The sequence below is a fragment of the Capra hircus genome, chromosome 1 (genome assembly GCF_001704415.2).
Source record: "Capra hircus breed San Clemente chromosome 1, ASM170441v1, whole genome shotgun sequence".
NCBI lineage: Eukaryota > Metazoa > Chordata > Mammalia > Artiodactyla > Bovidae > Capra > Capra hircus.
The window spans coordinates 144,532,211-144,556,648 of NC_030808.1; the positions used below are offsets into that span (position 1 = coordinate 144,532,211).

General features: G+C 54.5%; 2 protein-coding genes across 3 annotated transcripts; both read left to right on the forward strand.

Moving 5' to 3' along the window:
• On the forward strand, nt 3,162–4,572 carry LOC102172766 (keratin-associated protein 10-11-like). Of its 2 annotated transcripts, XM_018052100.1 has the most exons (2): nt 3,162–3,707; nt 3,801–4,572. In XM_018052100.1, the coding sequence occupies exons 1-2, from the start codon at nt 3,222–3,224 to the stop codon at nt 4,050–4,052; spliced, it is 738 nt and encodes a 245-aa protein (XP_017907589.1). In that variant the 5' UTR covers nt 3,162–3,221; the 3' UTR covers nt 4,053–4,572. The 2 variants fall into 2 exon arrangements, with proteins under 2 accessions (XP_017907589.1, XP_017907583.1); XM_018052094.1 differs by having other exon boundaries at nt 3,162–4,562.
• LOC108636565 (keratin-associated protein 10-12-like) lies at nt 7,896–9,234 on the forward strand. The gene has a single exon (XM_018052089.1). It carries the CDS (start codon nt 7,965–7,967, stop codon nt 8,865–8,867), a length of 903 nt encoding a protein of 300 aa, XP_017907578.1. The 5' UTR covers nt 7,896–7,964; the 3' UTR covers nt 8,868–9,234.

A 24,438-nucleotide genomic window follows, 5' to 3' on the forward strand; every position in this document is an offset into this window, starting at 1 on the left:
ATCTTTGCATAAAATGTTCCCTTGGTAGCTCTAGTTTTCTTGAAGAGATCTCTAGTCTTTCCCATTCTGTTCTTTTCCTCTATTTCTTTTCACTGATCACTGAGGAAGGCTTTCTTATCTCTCCTGCTATTCTTTGGAACGCTGCATTCAAATGGGTATATCTTTCCTTTTCTCGTTTGCTTTTCACTTCTCTTCTTTTCACAGCTATTTGTAAGGCCTCCTCAGACAGCCATATTGCTTTTTTGCATTTCTTTGTCTTGGGGATGGTCTTGTTCCCTGTCGCCTGTACAGTGTCATGAACCTTCATCCATAGTTCATGAAGCACTCTGTCTAATCAGATCTAGTCCCTTAAATTTATTTCTCACTTTCATTCTATAATTGTTATGGATTTGACTTAGGTCCTACCTGAATGGTCTAGTGGTTTTCCCTACTTTCTTCAATTTGAGTCTGAATTTGGCAATAAGGAGTTCATGATCTGATCCACAGTCAGCTCCTGGTCTTGTTTTTGCTGACTGTATAGAGCCTCTCCATCTTTGGCTGCAAAGAACTAGCCATGACTTATAGCTATCTTCCTCTATAATAAACTTATTATTTTCAAGAATTCTTAAGTCCCTATCAACACACTAAGAATTGAAAAACTGACAGATAACACTTACAAAGGACCTATTCATCCATATTATACCAACCGCAAAAATGCACAAGAGAAGGACACTACGTATTAATAAAATACTTAATTCATCAAGATGATATAAGGATTAAAAATATATATGCACCACACAACTGAGACCCGAAAATATATGAAGCAAATGTTGGCAGAACTGAAGTGAGAACCAGACAGTTCTGTGATAATAGTTGAAGCCTTGGATACCCCGTGTTCAATAATGGACAGAACATCTAGGGAGATCAACAAGGAAACAGAGGACTTGAAAAACACTGCAAATCAACTAGTCAAAACAAACACACAGAATACACTACCCATCAACAGCACATTAAATGCTCTCCAGGACAAGCCATATATAGGACACAAAACAAGCCTCAGTGAATTAAAAAAAAAACAAAACTGAAATCATACAAAGGGTCTTTTCCAATCACAAGGGAATGAAATTAGACATCAATAACAGAAAGAAACTAGAAAACTCACAATATGTGGAAGTTAAACAACAGATTTTTTTTAATGGGGGTCAAAGACAAAAGTTAGGAAATTAGAAAATACTAATAATGAATTAAAATGAAAACACGATGTGTCAAACCTATGGGATGCAGTGAAGGCAGGCAGAGGGGCATTTAAGCCTCTAAATGCCTACTTTTAAAAAAAGAAGAATGGGGACTTCACTGGTAGTCCAGTGGTTGAAAATCTGCCCTCCAATACAGGGTATGCAGGTTCAATTCATGGTCAGGAAACTAAGTAAGCCACAGCTACTGAGCCTGCACACCTCAACTAGAAAGAAACCTGTACACTGCAAAGAAGACCCCACATGCCACAACTAAGAGCCAGTGCAGCCAAATATTAAACAAATATTTTAAAAAGAATGACCCCAAATCAATAAACTAACTTTATACCCTGAGGAACCAGAAAAGAGCAAACTAACTCTAAAGATAGAAGGAAGGAAGTACTGAAATCAGAGTGAAAATAAACGGCGTAACAGACAGAAAAGCAGCAGAGAATTAACAAAACCAAGTTTGACTCCTTGGAAAGATAAACAGATAGACTAGCAAAGAAAAAAAGAGAGAAGATACAATAACTAAATTCAGAATTGAAAGTACGGACATTACCATGAACCTCAGAGAAATAAAAAGCATTATAAAAGAATACCAAGGACAATTTTGTATGCCAACGAATTATAACCTAGATGAAATAGAGAATTTTCTATAAATACACAAATTAACAAAACTGACTTAAAAAAAAACAGAAAATCTCAATAGACCTATAACAAAATAGAATTATTAATTAATAATCTCACAGGGGAAAAAAAGGCTAGGACCAGATGGCTTCACTGGTGAATTCTACCAGTGTATAATAAACTAATACCAAACCTTCTCAGGCTTTTCCAAAAGCCAGACAAGAGAACACTTCCTAACTCACTCTGTGATGCCAGCATTTCCCAGAAGTAAGGAAAAATATTCACCAATATACTTTATGAACACAGATGCAAAGATGCTCCACAAAACACTAGAAACCTAACTCCAAGAGCATACCAAAGTTATTATATACCATACCAAGTGCCATTTATACCAGGAATGCAAGGTTGGCTCAACATTTTTTAAAAAAAAAATCAACCAATGTAAAATATCACACTAACAGAATGAAGGAAGAAAAGATACAAGTTCTCAGACTACCCTGGTGGTACAGTGAAGAAGAATCTACGTGCCAGTGCAGAGGACACAGGTTCAATCCCTGGTTCAGGAAGATTCCATGTGCCACACAGCAACGAAGCCCACGAGCCACAGCTCCTGAGCACCTGTGCCCCAGCTAATGAGGCCCATGCTCCTAGAGCCTGTGCTCCACAATAAGAGGAAGTCTTCCCACAGGAACAAAGAGCCGGGGCGACCAAAACTTTAAAAATAAATAAAATAAATAATCTTTAGAACACATGATCTCAACTGATGCAGAAAAGGATTTTGACAAAAGCCAACACAATTTCACAATTTAAAAAAATACTCAGAGAATTAGGAATAGAAGAGAAGTTCTTCAGCATCATAAAAGGGATATATGAGAAATCCATAACTAACATGATGCTCAACGCACCCTTCATTGGTGTATGAATTCAGGAGAAAATAACATGTCAATGAAGAGAGTATTTAAAAAGAACAAAACATGCTAGTGATTCAACTGAGTGCTGAGAATAAGGGAATAATAGCGAGAAGCCCCAGAAAGATGCTTGGTGGTGGGGCTGTGAGGATGGCCGTCTAGAGTCTACCCACAGGATGGACTCCAGCAGACTGGACACCGCCCCTGGGGCTGGACCCCTGCCCCATGGATCCCCTGGGCTCCAACCTCTTGGGAGTATAACGAGTTGAGTGACCTGTCACAGGATTATGACGCGCGTCCTCAGGACCTGCTCCAACAACAAGGAAGCAGACTCTGCTGGGCCCCCGTAATGCAACAACACCCCCCCCTCCCCAGAGCTGTATATAAGCTCCAGCCACCTAAGAACATCGCAAAGCCTCACCCATCCACTCCCTCACACACTCACACCTCCTCCAGCCCCATCACCTCCACCATGGCTGCCTCCACCCTGTCCGTCTGCTCCAGCGACATGAGCTATGACTGTCCAGAGAGCTGCTGCGAGCCCCCCTGCTGTGCCCCCACCTGCTGTGCCCTGGCCCCCCGCCTGACCCTCCTCTGTGCCCCAGTGAGCTGCGAGTCCAGCCCCTGCTGCCAGGCAGCCTGCAGCAGCTCCTGCCCGGCCTTGTGCTGCCAGCAGTCTAGCTGCCAGCCCTCCTGCTGTACCTCCTCCCCCTGCCAGCAGGCCTGCTGTGAGCCCGTCTGCTGCAGGCCCGTCTGCTGCACACCTGTCTGCTGCACACCTGTGTGCTATGAAGCCTCCCCCTGTTCTACCTCCTCATGTTGCCAGCAGTCCAGCTGTACCTCGTCCCCCTGCCAGCAGGCCTGCTGTGAGCCCGTCTGCTGCACACCTGTCTGCTGCAGGCCCGTCTGCTGTGAGGCCTCCCCCTGCTGCAAACCCTCCTCCTCCTCCGTGTCCCTCCTGTGCCGGCCCGTGTGCCGCCCCACCTGCTGTGTGCCCACCTCCTCCTGCCAGCCCAGCTGCTGCAGACCCTCCTCCTCCTCTGTGTCCCTCCTGTGCCGGCCCGTGTGCCGCCCCACCTGCTGTGTGCCCACCTCCTCCTGCCAGCCCAGCTGCTGCAGACCCTCCTCCTCCTCCGTGTCCCTCTTGTGCCGGCCCGTGTGCCGCCCCACCTGCTGTGTGCCCACCTCTTCCTGCCAGCCCAGCTGCTGCCGCCCGGCCTCCTCCTTGTCCCTGCTCTGCCAGCCCGTGTGCCCCCGTCCCACCTGCTGCATCCCTGCCTCAGCCCCAGAGCCCTGCTGCTGACCAGGCACATCCCCCCAGGGCCAGCCAGGCACCATAGGGCAAGCCCCCACCACCAGCCTCATGACCGCCCTCAGGGTTTCTCCAAGAGTTCCAAGCTACATGGACACCCCCTTGCCCTCTCTGCCCAGGAGTGGGGCCCCCTCAAACTCCAGATGACCATGCCTGTGCTCACTGCCCACTCCTCCTGGGACCCAGTGCTCAGGCCTGGGGACCAGGTTTCACAATCCAGGCCCCATGGTCTCACCTCGGAAGCTGCTTGAAAACGTAATAAACTTGACTGCATCTACTGGTGCTTTACTCTCTTCCGGTCATTTCTGGTAGCATTGCCAGCCAGTCTCTACAGAGGCCAGGGCACGTGCACTGCCCTGGTCCTCGCTGCCCTCCTATCCCTGGCCACACTCCTGGGGGCCACGCCCCAAGCAGGCCTAGCACCCAGGTCCTGTCCTAGGAGCCAGCCAGGCAGGCAGGTCCTCAGCAGCGGCGAGTCGCAGGCACAGGAACTTCACTGCCCTGGGCATCTCCTGGCCCCCTGCACTGGGGTGCTGGCGGGACACAGGATTCAGGCCACTAGGTGGAGAGGAAGAGGCCTCTGCCTGCAGCGGGAGGACTCGGAGCCCGGGCAAGCGGCCCTTCTCAGTCACTTGAGCTTTCCTGCCCCACCTTCCTTCTTCGGCACCTACAACCCCTCTGTCCAGAGTCCTTGCTCTGACCAATCGCCCTGAGGTCTTTTCTAATATAAAGAATGAGTGAGACTCAGCCCCATCCCTCCCAGCTCAGTGCAGCTGCACCCCACCCCCAGAGCTTCCGCACACTTCTCCCAGCCCCTTCTCCACCTGGACACCCTCCTCTCTACACCCCCACTCCCATGTTGCTGACCCTCCTCCTGGCCTAGTCACCAAAGGCCCCTTGGCGAAGGTCAGTGTCCCCCTAGACCTTGTCCTGTGGACCTATCCCTGCAGAATTTAGCCCTTGACTTGGGGACAGGTCCCTCTGCTCCTCCTTACCCATTTGTCTTCCGGGGCCTTCACCCTGACCTCTGTCCACCTCCTCATTCCTGCATCGGAACCTTCTGATGCATCTCGGGGCCTCTCCTGGGCTCCAGGCCACTCATGGCACCTCCAGACACAACCCCACCCCAGGACCTGTAGAAACCCTGCGTGGACCATCCGAAGCTGAATTAGCACTTTCCCAAACTAGCCTCTACTTGCACTCCGTCCCAAGGGTGCGGGTATACCCTCCTGGGCCAGCTGGACTCCGCCCCCACCCCCACCCCACTGTCCTGGGCCTGAGCCTGAGGCTCTCCGGCCACATGTTTGAGGTCTGTCCCTGCCTCTCACGGCCACCATTTCCCCAGCTCAGGCTGACACTGCCCTGTTTTTGCTAAACGGCTCTGGGCAGTGGACAGGGCCAGGATCCCAGCCTCAGGGCCCCTGTGGCTGCCAACAGCCTGCCCTTAGCATGAGGGGCTGTGCTTGGAGGACTCTCAGTGATGCACATTCTTCTACAGAATTTATTCTGGGAAGAAACTGTCATTGTCCAGTAAAACATGCCAGTTTTGGAGAAAGAAGAAAAATTTACAGGTCTGGGGGAAACTCTGCCTTCCAGGGTCCCTCAAGATATCAGCACAAAGCCCCACCCAGGTGCTAAAAATAAATAAAACTTTCAAAACTTTTTTGAATTTTTAAGAATCAATAAAAATTGTTTTAATTTTAAAAAAGGGACTTCCCTGGCAGTCTAATTGATAGGGACAGAATGAAGGGGCAAAATAGGTGATTAGACAGTAAATCCCACTAGGGGATTGTAAGTGAAAAATATGAGAGACCCCTGTAAGCCACTTAGCTCTCACTGAATGCTTCTCTGCCCTGACGCATGAAGGACTATGACACTGGAGCTCTTCAGAGGCGCCCTGAAATGACACCAGTCGGTTTCACAGTGACTAAGACTTCGTGCTTTCAAAGCAGGAGGCTTGGGTTCAATCCCTGGTTGGGGAACTAACGTCTTATATGCTGCAGGGAGCAGCCAGAAAGCAAAAATAAATAAGTAAATAAATATTTTAAAGGCCAGAGCGCGGGCAGCAGAGTTTCGGGCAGCAGAGGAGAGCTGACGCCTGGGCTGCCTGGGCTGCCTGGGCAGGGCTGAGCCTTTACCTGCACCCTGGGTGCTCCTGAAGCGTGTGTGGGAAGATGGAGAGGAGGTGAATGGAGGCGGGAAGAGAGGAGAGCAGACCCCTGGAGCTCCCTGTCTAACCCAGAGCCTCCCAGTAATCACAGCCCGGAAGCTTTTTCTGGATCAGCCCACACCTGTGCACATGACCTTGGGAGGAAAAAGAACTTTGCAGACTGAATGCAACTGGCTAATTAAGGCTCTTGACCAGGAGGGGGGGACGTGAGGACAGGCAGAGGCTGAAGGGACGTGGCCATAAGCCCAGGACGCCCGGAGGCAGAGAAGCTGGAGGCGGCAGGAAGGGCCATCCCCTCTGGCTATAGGATGCCCTGATCTCAGCTCATTATAACTCTTCTCAGACTTCTGGCCTCACAACTGTGAGAGAATACAATTCTGTTGTCTGGATATTTCATATGACCCAGTGTTGACCATTTGTTACAGCAGCCATAGGAAACTGGTGCAAACGTACATGATAAAAAAGATTCATAATTTCTAAGTGTTGTGATTTAAGATGTCATTGAGACAATATAAAAACAATTAATAATGAAATAAACCTTCCTGTCCAGGCAACCACTCCCCATACACACCATCGAGGGTCGGCCTGCCTTTCTGACCAGCCCCAGACTCCTCGGCAGGGCCTCCTACCCCCAGCCCCCACCCCTCCGTGGTAGCTGTCACATCCCAGCTGCTCTGCACGCTGGCCTCGCTAACCCCTGCCGCCTGTCTTTCTCCTCCCCACCCTTCACCTGCAGAGCTGCCCTGACCGCTGCACCTGGCAGAGTCTGGCTCAAACAGCTTTTGGTGACTCTTCTCTAGACCACCAAGTATCCCACCAGGGTGTCCCAGGAGCCCACAGACAGAGGTCCAGGCTCAGCTCCCAGGAAAGATGCAGCGAGAGCGGGGTGGGGCAGAATCTCAGTGGACGTCTGGAAGGAGGCAGGAGGAGAGGCAGAAGGAGCCCCAGCAATCTGTCCATCAGAAAGAGGGGTGACCCATCCTTGGGAGCCTGAGCAGGTGCCCAGCTTTGGGAGGAGGGGGCAGCCACTCCCAGCCCCACCTGGCTGAGCCTCTCCTGGGCCACCTGCTGTGGCCGGAGCCACAGGGATGGCTCGAGCCTAGCAGGTGGAAGGGAGACACGCTGAGCAAGGGGACCACTGCCCATAAACATGAGCCCACCCCCGGAGACACAGTCTGTTGGTCTCGGCCACGCCCTTTCCGCAAGTCTTGCCCAAAATAGGGCAGCTAGACACACCCAGCCAGAACCCACCCAGGCAACACCCCTCCCTCCATCTGCAGGGGCTTGTGACAAACGCCAAAGGAAAGGGGTCACACGCCCCAGTAAAGAGCCCCTTCCAGGGCCCAGAATGCAAGTCACAGCCCCTAATGACCTGGGACCCAGAATGCGGGCCCAGTGGCCAAGAGCCCCCACTGCCCACACTGGGTCCACCCCGACCTTGTACTCCCACACCCACTCAGCACATGGTCAGGAGCAGCATGGCCCGACAGACAGGTAGGACATTTACGAGCTGGGCCTCCATCTTCCGGGAAAATAACGCAGCCCTAATGAGGGTTCCCTGGAGCCAGATCCAAACACCAACCAGGAAAGGAGCGCGTTGTGAGCCTCTGTTGGGACAACACACACACAGAAGAGGGGTATAAAGCCGGCAGCCTGAGCAGCGCTCACACACTCACTCACTCACACTCACACACACTCACACCTCACCCTCCTCCAGCCCCATCGCCTCCACCATGGCTTCCTCCGCCCTGTCTGTCTGCTCCAGTGACCTGAGCTACAGCAGCCGGGTCTGCCTGCCCAGGGCCTGTGACTCCTGCACCGGCTCCTCCTGGCAGGTGGACGACTGTCCAGAGAGCTGCTGCGAGCCCCCCTGCTGTGCCCCCACCTGCTGTGCCCCGGCCCCCCGCCTGACCCTCCTTTGTGCCCCAGTGAGCTGTGAATCGAGCCCCTGCTGCCAGCCAGCCTGCAGCAGCTCCTGCCCAGCCTTGTGCTGCCAGCAGTCTAGCTGCCAGCCCTCCTGCTGTACCTCCTCCCCCTGCCAGCAGGCCTGCTGTGAGCCTGTCTGCTGCAGACCTGTCTGCTGTGAGGCATCCCCCTGCTGCAGATCCTCCTCCGTGTCCCTCCTCTGCCGCCCCGTGTGCCGCCCTGCCTGCTGTGTGCCCGCCTCCTCCTGCCAGTCCAGCTGCTGCCGCCCGGCCTCCTCCGTGTCCCTGCTCTGCCGGCCCACGTGCCCCCGCCCCACCTGCTATGTGCCCACCTCCTCCAGCCCCTCAACCTCCTCCATTTCCCTCCTCTGCCAGCCCGCGTGCCCCCGCCCTGCCTGCTATGTGCCCACCTCCTCCTGCCAGTCCAGCTGCTGCCGCCCAGCCTCCTCCGTGTCCCTGCTCTGCCGCCCTGTGTGCCACCCTGCCTGCTATGTGCCCACCTCCTCCTGCCAGCCCAGCTCCTGCCGCCCAACCTCCTCCGTTTCCCTCCTCTGCCAGCCCGCGTGCCCCCGCCCTGCCTGCTATGTGCCCACCTCCTCCTGCCAGCCCAGCTCCTGCCGCCCGGCCTCCTCCATGTCCCTCCTCTGCCAGCCCGCGTGCTCCCGCCCAGCCTGCTGCATCCCCGCCTCAGCCCTGGAGCCCTGCTGCTGACCTGGCACACCCTCTCAGGGCCACCCAGGTGCTATGGGCCACTCTGTCCCCCTCTGTTGCCAGCCTCTGGCCCCCTTCAGGATTTGACCCAGACCTGCATGAATATGCACTGACCTGAAACCTCAACAAGCAGGCCTTAGCCCACCTGCAGCCTCTGGGTCAGGCCCAGATGAACCTGGGTCAGGCCCAGATGAACCCGAGACAGCCCCATGTTACCGAGGGTCCCCAGGCTTCTCCTGACAGCCATGGACACTGCTCTTCCCCCAAGCCTGTGGGGGCCCTGCTCTGCCCTGTCTGCCCATCCTGTGCTGTGTACCTTCCTCCCACAAGGGTCTTGAGCTGAGTGAATAAACTCACCATCCTTGCCTTGGCTGGTCCTCTCTCCCAGTAGCCATATGCGTCACTGTCTCCAGCCTCTGGGCTGACATAAGTAACCCCATCCTCAGCAGCCCTGTCTTTGAAGCATTTCCAAGGGGCTTGAGCTCTAAGGCTCACTGCGGTCATCCCCCCGGCCCTCGACTCCTGTGTCTGACTCTCTGGGCAGCTCTGGAGGGATGTGCTATGTGACCAAGACCATGGTGGCAACCACTGACCAGCGGGCCTCTTGGCAGGAGTGCCCCCTTGCCTCCATCTGGCTCTCGCTGGTCAGCCTGAGACTCACAGCGGTGGGGCCTCCTGGGACACAGCTTACGTGGAGCATTCCTGCTAACCCCCAGCTCACCTGCCCCTCCACCTGCCCTCAAACTTGGTGCTTTATTCAATCTTCAAATACCCTGGCCTGCCTCGTCTGTGCCACCGACCACTGACCCACCCCGTCCCCAGCCCCTGGTCCAGGCTGGGTGTGATGGGGCTCAAGGGAGGAAGCCAGAGGGTAGGTGACTTCCAGGGCCCACACTCTGGGTCCTGAGGCCCAGGCTTGCTGCCTGAGGTCTACCCCTGGGGGCGCTCTGGAGTGCCCCTCCTGCTTGCCAGGGCCGACACTCGCTTCTAACCTGCCTTCCCCTGCCTCACCCCTTCCCTAGTGCCACCTCCTAGCTCTTGACCTGACCCTACTAGTGACATGACTCTGCTCCCCCAGGAGGCCATGAAATCCCAAAGGAGGGGGGATCAGAGAGGTCACCTGATCTCTGATGGTCTCCCGTGGAGACCCTGGTCCAGACTCCCGGGGCTGGGATGGCTTTTCTTGTGCCACTGTCCCCCAAAAACAGGTCCTCTGGGAACCGGGAACCTATCAGTGGGAATAGGGCCTTCTTGCAACTAGAATTGGGTAGTGGAAATGGGTGCAGACAGACTCACCCTATGCCCTCTGCCTGCACTCTGAGGCTGCAGGGTCCTGATCCTGCCTCCCCTACCCACTGCCCCACAGGACCCTGCCCATATCTCCTGGGCCCCTCTTATGGAGAAGTTGTGAGACATCAACTTCCCCAGCTGTTACGGCGATAGGAAATCCCCTGGGGCTCTGCCCACCTGGGCCTCCCTATGCCTTCACCAGCTTCCCTCTAGCCAGCTTCACCAACCACCCAGGGACCAGGGAACTGGGGGCTCCAGCTTCCTGTATGCCTCAACTCCTCTGGCCAGCTACTGAAACCCACAGGCCCCTTCTCAAAAACACACATTTAAATGCACCTAATGTAACCTTCCAGATTGCAAGAAGAGACCATGATCACTACCGATTATCCAAAAAAAACCCTTTTTTTTTCTACTGACTAGTAAGATGTGAGCCTTCCTGGGTAGCTCAGTGGTAAAGACTCCACCTGCCAATGCAGGAGATGTGGGTTCCATGCCTGGATTGGGAAGATTCTCTGAAGAAGGAAATGACAACCCGCTCTAGTATTCTTGCCTGGGAAAGCCCAAGCTCAGAGGAGCCTGGCGAGGCTACAGTCCATGGGGTCGCAAAAGAGTTGGACACGACTTAGGTACTAAACAACACCAAAACTAAGATGTGGGCTTTCTCACTAAGACAGTAAGAAGAGGGAGCGCAAGCCTCATTTGGATAGGGAACAGAAACTTCATGCATATTTGGACGGAGCACAGGGATGCTGGCACCTCAGTTGGCGCCTCAGCTGCAGACAGTCCCAGGTGTTGCCAACACCGAGCACATCCCTCACTGGGAGCTGTTGCTGGTTTAGTTTTGAAGAGGAAGGTGCAGCCAGTTTCACCCAAGTTCACAGCAGCTGAATTCCAACCCCCAACCCTGGATGGAGCCACCTGCCTAAGGGACAGAGCACCTGTGTGCAGCGGCCAGTCACCACTGACCTTTCCCTCGGGCACCCCAAGTTCAGTGTGCGACACCGCAGGCACACGACACGCAGAGCGCGTTGTCCCAGGGAGGGTCATTGCCCAGCGCAGGGGTTCCCGGAGCCGGGTCCCCAGGAGTCTGCACCTGAGTCTGGACACCGCTGACACTGAGCCCCAGCCTGACGCCACCGTCCAGCCCACCTGCACCAGGTGAGGCTGCGGAGCTGCAGCATTGTTGGCCTGGAAGGGAATCGAGTCTCCCTTGGTTACGCGCGCTGCCAGGCCACTGCAGAAACCATGGGAACTGTGCCAAAACCACAACCAAACTTCACCTCCAGGTGGCCGTGCTCTGGGTTCTTCCCAGCAGCACGGAGATGCGCACACACTCACACACTCATACCCACACGTATTCACACACTTACACTCACATGCAGGCGCACACCCTGCCTTCCCCTCGACATAGGATGACCCCCTTGGGCAACTCATGCCCCGCAGTCCAGGCAGGCCTGCAGGTGCGACGCCAAGGCTGGCGCGAAGGTGGGCAGCTCTGGCCTTTGGGGTCGCCTCCCCTCCCTCTTCCATTACCCAAGGCTGGTGCAGAGGGGCTCTCTGGGCTGCAAACCCATTGCAGAGTCACCATCGAGGGAGTTTCGGGGGCATTCTCCTTTCCCTCGCCCTCCTCCCAGGGGTGAGTAAGTACCCCTGACTTTGTCAGAGACGCTTATTAGACTGGATTTGCCAGAGACCCCCACAAATTCCCTAAAGCGCAGTGCCCTGACCTGGGGGCAGGATGAAAAGTGAGCAGCTAACACAGGGGTCCCCTACCCCGTGCCCCAGCCGCTCCCAGGACCGAGACCCACCGGAAGGACCGGTTTGCAGGCTTTGTGAGCAGAGCTGGGGGAGTAGGAGCTCGTGGGCATGGCTGAGAGGTGAAAGGAAGGTGAGGCACTCGGGAGCCCCCAGCCCCTGCCCAGAGTGCTCTGGTGGGAGCCACGTTCCGCCCCAACCCCTGCAGGCGGAAATGTGGGGTTAGGACGCAGAGGGCCCGGCATGCCCCAGACTCTCAGGACAGGGAGAGCATCCTACCCGACACCCACACAGAGGTCCTCTCTAAGCCTGGAGCTCAGAGTCCACCCAGGAGCACAGGGCAGTGGGGAGGAGGAGATGAGGCAGGTGGCGAGGGCAGGGCTCCAGCTGGAAACAAAACCCAGACCCCAGAACTCAGGTTGGTGGCTTCTTAGATTTTGTCCTAGAAAAAGGCCTCCTGGAAATCCACTATTTACTCTTAAAAATCAAAACCATAGAAGCAGCATATAGTGTATGTTGTTGCTATGTTGTTACTTAGTGGCTCAGCCGTGTCTGACTCTTTGTGACCTCATGGACTGTGTGGCCCACCGGGCTCTTGTCCGTGGCATTTTTCAGGCAAGAATACTGGAATGGGTTGCCATGCCCTCCTCCAGGGGACCCAACCTGTGTCTCCTGCATTGCAAGCAGATTCTTTACCTACTCAGCCATCAGGGGAGCTGCTTTGTGTATGAGGTTCCATTGCAAAAATGAATAAGCTTTGTTTCCTAATTTCTGTGCAGTGTCCTAGCTTAATGGTTGAGAATGTTTTAAAAGGAAATGGGAGTCAGGCTGACAATTTGTCCCCACCTGTAAGCCACCCCCCAGCCCTGCAACACTGTCAAGCAGGTGAGGTGGCCCTTTCAGCCTGAGTCTCCTCACAACTGCGCTAGGTGGCCTCCCCTCCCTGTGGCACATGCAGAGTGATCCCACGTGCCGGCTCCTGGGGTCACCTGGGCTGTGGGGCTCAGAAGGCTGCTCTTGAACTGGGCGCTGGCCTGAGGCTGGGGCTATTCCCAAGCAGACTGGTGGCCATAGTACCAGAGGGTGGGGTGGGGTGGGGTGGGGGCCACACCCACATGGACAGAGGTCCCCTGACCTGAAGCAAGCTGCAGCTCCCAGACTGCCAACTGATCAGACGGCCTTGCCGCGTGAGCCCAGCAGGGGGTGTTGTGCCCACACTGACTCCCAGGAACTCGCCTGTGGGCCTCACCAGGCGCCAGGATTCCCCAGCTCACTTCCTGCAATGTTTTCATTAAAGGAGCCCAAAAGACAGGGTGGGAGAGTTCCTGGGAGCTGCCAGAGGTGGGGTAGGGAGGGCTTCCTGCTACCCCTAGATGCCCTTCACTGAGCTGCCTGCCTGCCCACTGGCCTGCAGCTTCCACACCCCAGCTAGCTTTTATAATGCAAACCTGTGCCCCACCTCTCCTGGGCACTGCCTCTAGCCCCAAGAATACGCCCCACCCCAGATCCCAGGTCTGATCCCACCCGCAGCCTGCCCTGGGGTCTGCCATGTCCGCCGACAGCCTTGTCCATGTGCCGGGCAGGGCTGCGGTGTGCCAGTGTGCCAGCTCCCAGCCTGGGGCACAGCATCAACCTGGCAGGGGTATTGAGCAAGTGAAGGAGGGAGTGGGGTGCTGCGGGTGCCGGATCCATCAGGTACCCACACCTCAGCACGACCCTGAGTCCTAGGCGAGGAGCTGCCTCTGACTACTCCCAGGATTACAGGGGATGCTGTTCTGACATCCCACAGTCCCTGGACAACTCCCACCCCACCCGCTTCTCTCTGCCCCACCCCCTACACCCACCAGTGACCCAGCCTTGGGGTCCAGCTGTCCCCATTATGGCTCCCAGTGAACCCCTCCACCTTTCCTGTCCACATGGAGATGACACCGGGTGGGCATGGGCTGAGTTAGGGGTGGACAGCAGGCTCTTTGGCCACACCTGCCGGTCACTCCTTGACCGAGAGCACTGGTCTAGAATTCAGACCACCAAGCCGTCCCCGCAGGACACAGCCAGCCACTGTCCTGGCACCACACACATCACCTCCCACCCAGAATTGTGGGCTTGGTGTGGGAACTAGTAGAGTCTTACAGTCATGGCTCACCCTCCGTCTGAGGGCAGCGGGCCCCACTATGGGGAGCAGAAGAGGGGTCTGAGCATCAGAAAACCCAGGCTGACCGGGGTCAGGGAGGCCCCGAATCCTGCCTGACCCACTCATTCCAGGGGAGCTCGCCCCACACACCCCGTGTGCACCCAGAGGCCCTGCAGACTCGCCTCATCCTCCTACCCTGAGGCTGCTCCAGCAGCTGCAGCCGGTCTCCCAGCCTGCCCCTACTCCCTGCCCTCCGCAGCCTTGGTCATGCTGATCACCTGCTAAGGTCTTTTCTCCATCTTGGCTGAGGCTCTATGAGACTTCGCTTGTCCTCGGATGCCCCTGTGCAGCAGAACCAGCCCCAGGCCCCTGACCTTATCAGAGGGTCTGCCTACCAGGCTCTGGGCAGAGATGTGACCTCAATTTCCCCATCAGCAAATCTGGCCACCCCACCTCCAGTAAAAGGCTGCTCTTTCCGAGTCAGAGGCTCGGATGGGGTGGAGGGGCAGAGGACTTCAAAACCCAGGGTCACAGGGTTGCAGTCAAGGCCCCAGAACTTCCCAGGCACAGATCCAGGAACAAAGGCCAAGGGAAAGTGAAACCCAAACCCCACACAAACCCTGCAGTGTAAACTCCTATGCTTTTCCAAACCAAACTCGATCAAAGTGACTATTTGAGTCCTGACTGGCCATTATCAACCGTCCTGGGAGCATTCCAAATTTAGCTCAATATTACTTACTTGACTTTTATCTTTCCTCCCTGGTTCGAGGTATTTATAACTGGGTCATCTTTTAACTATCTGCAACATGCCTTCAGGGGAGAGGGGGCGGGCTTTATAAATAACCTTTATTATTACTATGCAGGTTGATTCTGTTCCCAGCGCTGAAGGGAACATGAAGACACACGTCTGTGACTCACCCACCAGGGAGACACTGAGTGCTCAGGACAACGGGCTCGGGTGCTTCACCCCTGCACCCTAGACCTGCATGCAAGCCTGTCCCCCATGCTCTAAGCCGGGGATTCAGGGTTGCAGGTGGGCTTGGCCTGTGTGTGGTTTGCAAATCACCCATCCTGAGGCTTTGACTGTGGCAGGTGCAGGGGCCTGGGGGCCCCAGAGGCCAGGGCTTCAGTCCTTCCCGACACCCCCACTCCAGGGCTGCTCCTCTTCACCTGCTCTATCTGGCTGTTCCCTGGAGGAATGGGGGGCTGAGAACCTTTATGGACCGCCCCCATACGGGTCAGTGTTCCAAACACTGGGATGCTGCAGGGGTTGGAGGGGGCATCATGGGCCATGGTGCCATCACTGGGAGCCAAGTGCCATCAGAGCAAAGCGCCACCACATTCAGGGACCAGGGGGGTTCCAGGAGCCCAGGACCAGATACTTGAAAATAAACCCAGAGCCTCACACAAGCCATCCCAGTGCCGTCCTGCCCTCCACCCTCCATAGCTCCCCCCCACCATCACTCACTCCCCTCCCTGAAGCCCGGCTTCCGGCTTCCAGGTCTCGTCTCCCTGCTACTGTTTTTCAGTGTTAGGTTTGATCGATAAAGTCTCTTGGTAGACACTCCAGAAAGGCATGATGAGGTCACGGTCACTGACAGGTCAAGGCACCCTTTCTAAGGAAGAGGGGGCAGAATCTCCCCTCCAACTCCGCTCTCCACTTGGGAGCAGGGGAGCTGGCAGTCGGTGTGCTAGGGGCTGTCATCATGCTTTCTGAATCTCTAGGGACTGCAGCCACCAAGACTGCACTGAGCTAAGAGTGCAGCCTTGGGTTCTCTGTCCAGGGCAGGTGGTAGACCTGCCAGCGGCCGGGCCTCATTCCTCTGGCAGGTGTAAGGCCGTCTCGGGAGGCCCAGCAGGTAGGTACCTGTGAAGGGCCTCGGGTGGGGGCGGCGAGGTCTTTGAAAGGAGTCCCCACCCTGCTGGCATTGCTGTTGTGCTTGCTGCTCCCTTTAATCTCTGCCTCCTCCCGCCCCAGTGCCGCAGGTCCCACAGCCAGCTCCGCACAGTGACCTGAACTCGGCCTGCACGCTCCCCTCCTGACCCCCAGCTGGCCCCACCCCCACCCGCGCCCCGCCACCTACCAGTGCAGGGCTCCCATCGCCGGGCCCCGCGACCTGGGGTCACCAGGGGCAGGAGCACGACACACAGAGTCAGCAGGGCAGACATGAGGGGCCCAGGTCCCAAGCTCCATCCAGCGGCTCCGCACACGCCCGCGTCGGGGAGGCAGCCGCTGGCTCCTTGTGCACCTGGCTCAGCCCTCGCAGCGACCTCGGCCCGGCAGTCACTGTGGCGGCCGCATCCCTGGCACGTCGGGCTGCAGACAGCTCTATCTCCTCATTTCCGCCCCGGGCGGGGGTCCTGCCCTGCCGATAGCATCTCAGTGGGCCTGTGATTAGTCATTGGCAAAGCGCGTTTTTCCCATAGGAAAGACAAAAAGGGAGGGCTGAGAGCGAACCAGAAAACTCCCAGGACCTGTGTCCCCCGTGCAGACTGCAAGCCCAGGACTGAGGTCGGCCGCCGCTGGGAGGAGGCTGCAGCCAGCGGGCGGTCCCTGTGCCTGCAGTGGCCGTCCAGGAGGCCGGCTCCCGTGAGGGCTTTTATCTGGTGCCCAGCCTTCCGAGGGTGTGTGGGTTTGTCAACTGCTGGGTTTCAGGAATTTCCCTCCGGAGGGAAGTCAGTCATTCAAGGGAACAGCTAATGAGGAGACAGGAGCGTCCTGGGGGAGGGGCAAGGCGGTGGTTCCTCTCCTCATGGTCTCTGGGCTCTGACCTCCCCAAACCACAGTCGACCTGCGAACCTGCCCCAGGCCAGACAGTTACTAAGCCTGATCTAAGCGTGATCGTACTTTCTGAAACCCCTCCAAGAGTGTGCAAGGACAGACTGGGGAGGGGAGAGAGTTCCCTGGCCCCCAAAGGCACCTCTTCCTTGTTTAGGAGGCAACGTTCTGGTTGTGAACCCCAAGCTCTCCCTGGGAAGCCCCAGCTCCGAGGTGTGGGCAGCTGCCAGTCTGACACAGAAGGTACTTGTGGGGGCAAATAGAGCCTGGGTTCAGGGCTTGGAGGAAGGGGCAGGAGGGACAGAGAGAGAGAGACATAAGCATAGAGAAACAGAGTCAGAGAGAGGGAGGGAAAGAGAGAGAGGAAGAGGAAGGTGGAGAAAGAATATGCCAAAGGCACGCTAAGTCACTTCAGTTATGTCCGACTCTTTGTGACCCGATGGACTATAGCCCGCCAGGCTCATCTGTCCATGGGATTCTCCAGGCAAGAATACTGGAGTGTGTTGCCATGTACTCCTCCAGGGGACCTTCCCAACACAGGGATCGAACCCACGTCTCTTATGTATGTCTCCTGCATCTGCAGGAGGGCTCTTTACCCCTAGTCCCACCGGGGAAGCCCAAGCCAAAGGCGCTTCCCACATCATAGTCCCTGTGACTCCAGAGATTGTCCCTCCATCTGTTTCTCCGTCTGTCTGTCCACGGTTTACGTCCTAATCACAGGAATTCCTGTCGCCGAGGAAATCTCACAAGCCCCCTCTTACACCTGCCCTGTCACAGGACCAGGAGCCCCAAACCCAGGGAAAGCTCAGCAGGTCCTTCTCCGTATTGGGTCCTATGAGGTCCTGAGCAAAGTCACATGGACGCAATAAATTGTCTCCTTCTGTCCAAGGTGCCTAGTCGGCCCTGCACAGCAGGGACCCAAGATACGTGGCGGGCTTAGTTCACAGGAAGCAGCATTTCTGCAACGTGTGTCAAGCACGCGGGCTTTGAGGGGCTCAGTGAGCGCAGAGGGAGCAGGGCCCTCCCTGGGGACACGCAAGCACCCACGAACGGAAGCCTCTGAGGCTTCGGCAACACAGAAAGACTCGCAGTCTTCTGTCCCAGGTTTCCCCAGCCTCTTGTGCCGTGGCAATCACTTTTTCCCACATCACAGGCACTGAACGTCACAGGGTCGTGTCCCAAGAACCCGCTAGACACAGGCATGTGTGAAAAACAGCAGGACCCTGCTTTGTGGTTGTTCAGAACCAGCCGGAATGGTTCATGGTTGGAATTTCCCTCCTGGGAATGCCTGCCTACTCGGGTCGCCTAAGTGCCTCCAAGTGAAAGCATAGAAAACTTCCCAAGAGTGTCCCCAAACACATCCCGCCTAACTCTGATCCCGGCCGACCACCCCTCTCCCTTGCATGTCCACTTCTCTTTGGGGCTGTTCAGCTTGGAGGAGAGGCTTGTATCTCAACCACGGCTGATGCTTTCTCCAGGAAAAGCTGGGAGTGGTGACAGATAAAGGGGAATTTAAAATGACAACTTTGTATTACAAGAGCATATCACCAAATCCCCTGGTTTTTCTATTAAACTCACCTGTCCCTTATGCAGACTGTTTAACCTTAATGGTTTTTAATAATTTAAAGACACACACACACACCTCAGGAATATGCCATGTGTTGGTATTTAATGCCCACTGTTCTAAAGATGTTTGCAAAGATCTCTGAGAACATAAGAGAACACTCAGCATGTGATGGCGAGTCTAGATGGACTTGGGAGGATCTGGAACGCTTGCACAGAGAGCAGAGCCGACCCGATACCATCTGCTCCTGGGCCAGGCCCCCTGCCAGGGCTGGGTTCCCACCAGACACCCAGCCGTGCGCCCGTCAATCTCGGACTCAGCTGAAAAGAAGCACGTGAGGCCACCGTTTCCAGCAAATGCAAGCTAGGATTCCATTTAAAAAGTGGTTTGATAAGAGGTCTCTTTAGGTTATTGAATAAGAGTTTGCTTTTATCATGTTTTTTCAATTTTTAAAATTGTATTTACTTTTGACTGTGCGGGATCTTCATTGCTGGGAGGGCTTTCCCTTAGTTGTGGTGAGTGGGCGGCTAACGGCCTAGTTGCGGGACACGAGCTTCTCACTGCGGTGACGGCTTCTCCTGATGTGGAGTACGGGCTCAGTGGTTGAAGCACCCGGGCTTAGCTGCTCTGCAGCATATGAGATCTTCCCAGAGCAGGGATGGAACCCGTGTCCCCGGCACTGGCAGGTGGACTCTCAAGCATTGACTGCCTGGGACGTCCTAGAGTTTGCTTTTGTTCTTTTATGTAATTTTATTTATGTATTTACTTTGGGCTGTGTTGGGTCTTCATTGCTGCCCAGCTTTTCCTCTAGTTTCGGTGCACAGGCTTCTCATTGCGGTGGCTTCTCTTGCTGTGGACCGTGGACTCTAACGCCCAAGGGCTTCAGCATCTGTGGCCCGCGGGCTGTAGAGCCAGACTCAGTAGTCGTGGTGCGTGCACTTAGTCACCCTGCCCAGCATGTGGGATCTTCCCAGACTAGGAATCAAACTCATGTCCCCTCTCTTGGCAGGTGGACTCTCAATCACTGAGCCACCAGGGAAGCTGGTGAGTTTGCTTTTCTCATCACAAGAAGCGTTCTTTGGAGAGCAGGACTTCTAAAGGGCTGCTAAAGGATTACTGCGTATATTTTCTCCCTATCACTTCTCTTTTGACGCTTTTGGGGGGAATACTTTTTGATGCTTTGTCTTTTGCCAGGTATTTAAACTTTTTATTTAGTAACATTTTCCTCAAGACGTTTGGGTCTTAAGCACTTTTCGATTTGTGTATGCATAGCTCTCTTTTCCATCTGGTCTGTGATCCAGAATATTTGGACTGCTATGAGTTGAACTCAGCTCCCAAGAAGCTGTTCTGCGTGCATCATTATTAAACACCTCTCCTTTCCCACCATTTTGAAACATCACATTTATGATGGATCAGGCTTCTCATGGGGCTCCCTGGTGACTCGGATGATAAAGAATCCATCTGCGACACAGGAGACTCAGGTTCGGTCCCTGGGTGCGGAAGATTCCCTGGAGAAGGGAATGGCAACCCACTCCAGCATTCTGGCCTGGAGGATTCCACCAACAGAGGAGCCTGGTGGGCTACAGTCCATGGGGTTGCAAAGAGTCGGACACAACTGAGCAACCAACACACACAGAGGCTTCTCTGTACACTCGGATCCATTCCACTGATCTCTACTGTGTTAATCTCTTTCTCTCTTTCCTTTACCAGAGTATTATTTTGACAACAGTATTTATAGTAAGTGTTCATACATACAGATAAAGGATATACGCAATAGTTTTCCCTTTTCAGGAATGCATTAGCAGTTCTTATGTATTTTTCCCATATGAACTTAGAAATGATTGGTTCTTACCTCCGCCTTCCAAATGAAATTTGAACAAATGAGCAAAAAGCATTACAGGAATACCTATTAGAATGGCAATAAGTTTATAGATTAATCTTGGAATACAGGGCATTTTTATGACACAAAGTCTTCCCACCCAGGGATATGTATAGCTCCCTGTTTATTCCAATCTTGAATTAAAAGTATAGTTTTGACTGTAGAGGTCCTGCATTTATTCTGTAAAGTTATTTCTATAAACATTCTACACATTTACTCATGATTTTATCACCATTTTTCATTGGCTATTGCTAGTATTAGGAAAATTTATTCACTTTTGTACAGTTATCTAGCAACCTTAAACTTTAAGTCTTTTTTTTTAAATCTTATGAAAGTAGAAAACTTGGGGAGGTTGTTTTATTTTTTATTTTTATTTATTTTTTTGGCTGTGCACTGAGGCATGTGGGATTCTTGTTGCCCAGCCAGCAACTGAACTCACACCCTCTGCGTTAGAAGCACTAGTGTGCGCTAGAGGCTCCGCACAGAGTCTTTACCACTGGACTGCAGGGAAGTCCCTACTAAGTGACTCCAGCGTCTCTTGTTTTTCTAGACAAACATCGTCTGCAAATGAAAGTAATGTTGGACCTTCTCTTTTAATATGTAAACTGTCTATCTTCTTATTTTATGGTATGAGCTAGAACCTTCAAAAAATGTTGGAAACATTATTTGGAAACCTTCAAAAAATGTTGTGACAATAAATAGCAGACTTTTCTTGTCCCTGTCCCTGAGTTCAGTGGGAATCTCAGCGAGGCTTGCAAGCATCATCATGTTAAATAATTTTTCTTTTCTTTTACTTAGAGGAGGAAGGGCTGCTGCATTTTCTCAAATGCTGTTGCACCTCAGTTGATATGATTTCACATGTTTTCTATCTTACATTGTCAGTGGAATTAATCGCAAGGTCTCTTCCTAATGCTGAATGATCCTTGCATTCCTGGGGTAAAGCACTCAGAGCTGTGGTTCGTTTTCCCCTAATTCACTGGAAGTTCCACCCAGTGTCTCACTTGGAGCACTTGCTTTCTTCCTCACATCCCTCTCTTCTCAGGCAGCCCCTGGATGCAGAAGGCACAGCCTGTACCTCTGTGCCGAGCATCAAGCTGTATTTGCAGTAGCTCACCTGAAATCCTTACCCCCTCAACACCCCCAATCAGCGTCTCAAAGGCACTGTTCCAATGCTCCCCACTCAGAGCCGGCTCCATCCTGGGTATCGGCCAATACCCCAGAATTCCTCCTTGGCACCTCCCTCAGGAAGCCCCACTGAGTTTACCCACAAACACTCCTGCCCACCTGCCCCCTGCCTTCCTGGCCAGCCACCCTTGCCCCACAGTGCCACTGCCCAGCTGCCTCCTGCTCCCTCAGGACCTCCTGCAGCCCTAATGGCTGCTGCAGAGCCCAGCCCTGGCCCGGCTTCTCTCCCTTCACAGCTCCCGGGATAAAGAGAACATCCAGGGTGTGGCCTTTAGGTCTGGGGTCCAGCCCTGCCCAGCACCCAGCTGCGGTTTCACGTGTCCACACGCACGCCATGTCCAGGGGGTGCCTCCTCCTCCCAGGGGCTGTTCCAGGTGGGCTGCTCCCCAGCACTGCCACCCGCCCCCCGTGCCTCCCTGGCCTGACTAACCCCTCTGGGGAAGCGCCCCTGCAGGAGTCACTTCTTCGGGTTCAGTCACTTATTCGGGTGACCCTTTGAATGCTGTCTGAAGTTCCAGTGCCCAGACCATGCCTTGTAGGGCTCAGCCTTGCATCTTAGCATTCAAAAAGGCAAAATCAGGGACTGCCCTGATGGTCCAGTGGTCAACAATCTGCCTTCCAATGCAGAAGACTCGGTGTGATCCCTGGTCTGGGAACTAAGATCCCACGTGAGGTGGAGCAACTAAGTTCCATGAAACAGCTACTGAGCCTGTGCTCTAGAGCCAGCACAGCACAACTAGAGAGAAGCCACGCACCGCAACGAGAGGTCCCGTGTGCCACAACTGAGGCCTGGCACAGCCAGACAAATAAATTACACACACACACAAAAAAACGCTCCAGGTTCCCCGAAGCCCTCCCGCCAGCTCACTCCACCAACGCTCACTGAGCTTGATGCCCCCGTGGCTGGTCTCTTCCTCCACACACCAGACGGCCCCACGCAGATTCCCACCCGACAACAGAAGTGCCAGGAGAGCCTGCAGGAGAGCTCTCCCTCTGGGGACTTGGGGTCAGAGTCACGAAAAGGAGATATTTGAGCCTCTCCTCCACCATGGTTCAATTTCTCTGAAGGACCCTGACTACCTCAGCTAAAGGAGTGCTTCTAAACTTATCTTCAAGACACACCTGAGGGTGGAGAGCAGAGCAAAAGGGGAGGAAGGGAAAGAAGAAGAGGAGCTGAGAGGGGAGGGTACTATGCTGACCCCTGTGCATACAGGACCGCTTTTATTATGCTTATAACCTGGGGTTCTGGGTCATGTCACTTTAGCGGGGGAAAGAATCTCCTATGTTAAAATTTAAGTCTAGAAACCGCTGTGGCAGGGAATGTCAATGCGATGTATTAATGTGTGTCCAGATGGTGGGGTCTTTTCTCAGCGGGCACCTCTATTCCCCAAGTGGGTTACAGCACACCCTAGGCACCTGTCTACTGTTCCCTGGACCGTCTTGCCCTGTAAGAGCACTCATGAGCCTCTAAGAGACTCTGGTAGAGACCCCGCCTAGACAAACCCCATCCAAGGGTTCAGTGCCACTCTGTGTTGCATCTGCGGTTCAAGGAGGCCCTGGCAGTTTTCCTTTGAAGGTTCTGGGCCAGGTTTGCTGGAAATGTGGGCCCTTCCAGGAGGAGGGCAGGCAGGAGGCTGTCGCCAGGAGGCTGCCCGGAGCAGCTACTGAGTTTCTGACACCACAACCCCCTGCCCCAATCCCAAGTAATTTTTCTAGCAGCATATTTCCTGCTGGAGCAGCCATCTTTGGGGCTTCCCAGGCAGCTTAGTGGCAAAGAACCTGCCTGCCAATGCGGGAGACGAGAGAGACCTGTATTCGATCCCTGGGTCGGGAAGATCCCCCGGAGAAGGGCACAGCAACCCACTCCAGTAGTCTTGCCTGGAGAATCTGGTGGGCAGAGGAGCCTGGTGGGTCACAGTCCTTGGGGTCACAAAGAGTCAGACATGAATGAAGTGACTCAGCACGCACACAGCCATCTCTGAAGGCTCTACTCGGTACGGTATGTTGGGACCAAATGTGGGGAGGGGATTGGGGATGGTTAAGAAGGGAGTGTGAGCCTACCTTTCCCCCCACCAGCACGCTCTTGGCTCATTTCAAATACCACAAGCTGCATTAATTTAATCATTCGAGTTAGTCTTACTAACCGTATATAAAAAGGGAGCAGACACAAACGTGGCCAAGCAGCCAGGGCTTCTGCTTTGTGCCACTTCTGGGGCTGCTGTGCTCCGCAGACAGAACAGGGACACAGGGAACCTCGGCGCGTCTGCCCATGTAGGACCCGGGGCACCAGGCTGCTTCCTCTCCCCGGTTCACCGGGTCTGCCATTTCCAGCTGGCAGGGGGCACCAGTCCCACCTCCAGGCTGAGCCCATCCTTGCCACACAAAGCATGTTCTTAAAATTCTTTACAGATTAACCCACATTAATCTAAACCCGATAAAAGCATAGGTTTTCCCTTCTGCTTGGAGCTGCACTGTAATTTCCCCCAACAACCTGCTGAAAAGACCAAGAAAAACTTAGCAGCCAGCAGCAGGGCCTAGAGGGGGGCTGCAATTAGGGGTGTGAGGCCTGTGGGGGGGCAGCGGCACCCACTTCAAAGGCTGGGGTGGGGGCGGGAGCAGGCAGAGCTGTAATTAGCGGCCGATGAGGAGCAAGAAAGCCCCGCGCGAGCACACGCAGAGCGGCTGGAACAAAGGCCCCACTGTTTGATGTGAATCACCCCAGTACTGGAGGGAGGCAACACCTCCACCTCCTGCCCTGCACCCAGGGACCCCGCAGGCCTCCTCCCTCTGCTTGGTCCACACAAACTCAGGGGTGGGTGCAACAGGCCAGGCTTTGGGGAGACCAGCAAGACTCATTTGCTCCCTATCAACGTCAGCCGGGCACCCCAAAGCCATGGAGTTGGGCATGATCTGCTACCCACGCGTGGAGGGGCATCTTCAGGGACAGGGCCAATCTGGGCCCCCGCCTGCACCCTGTTGGGGCCCCAG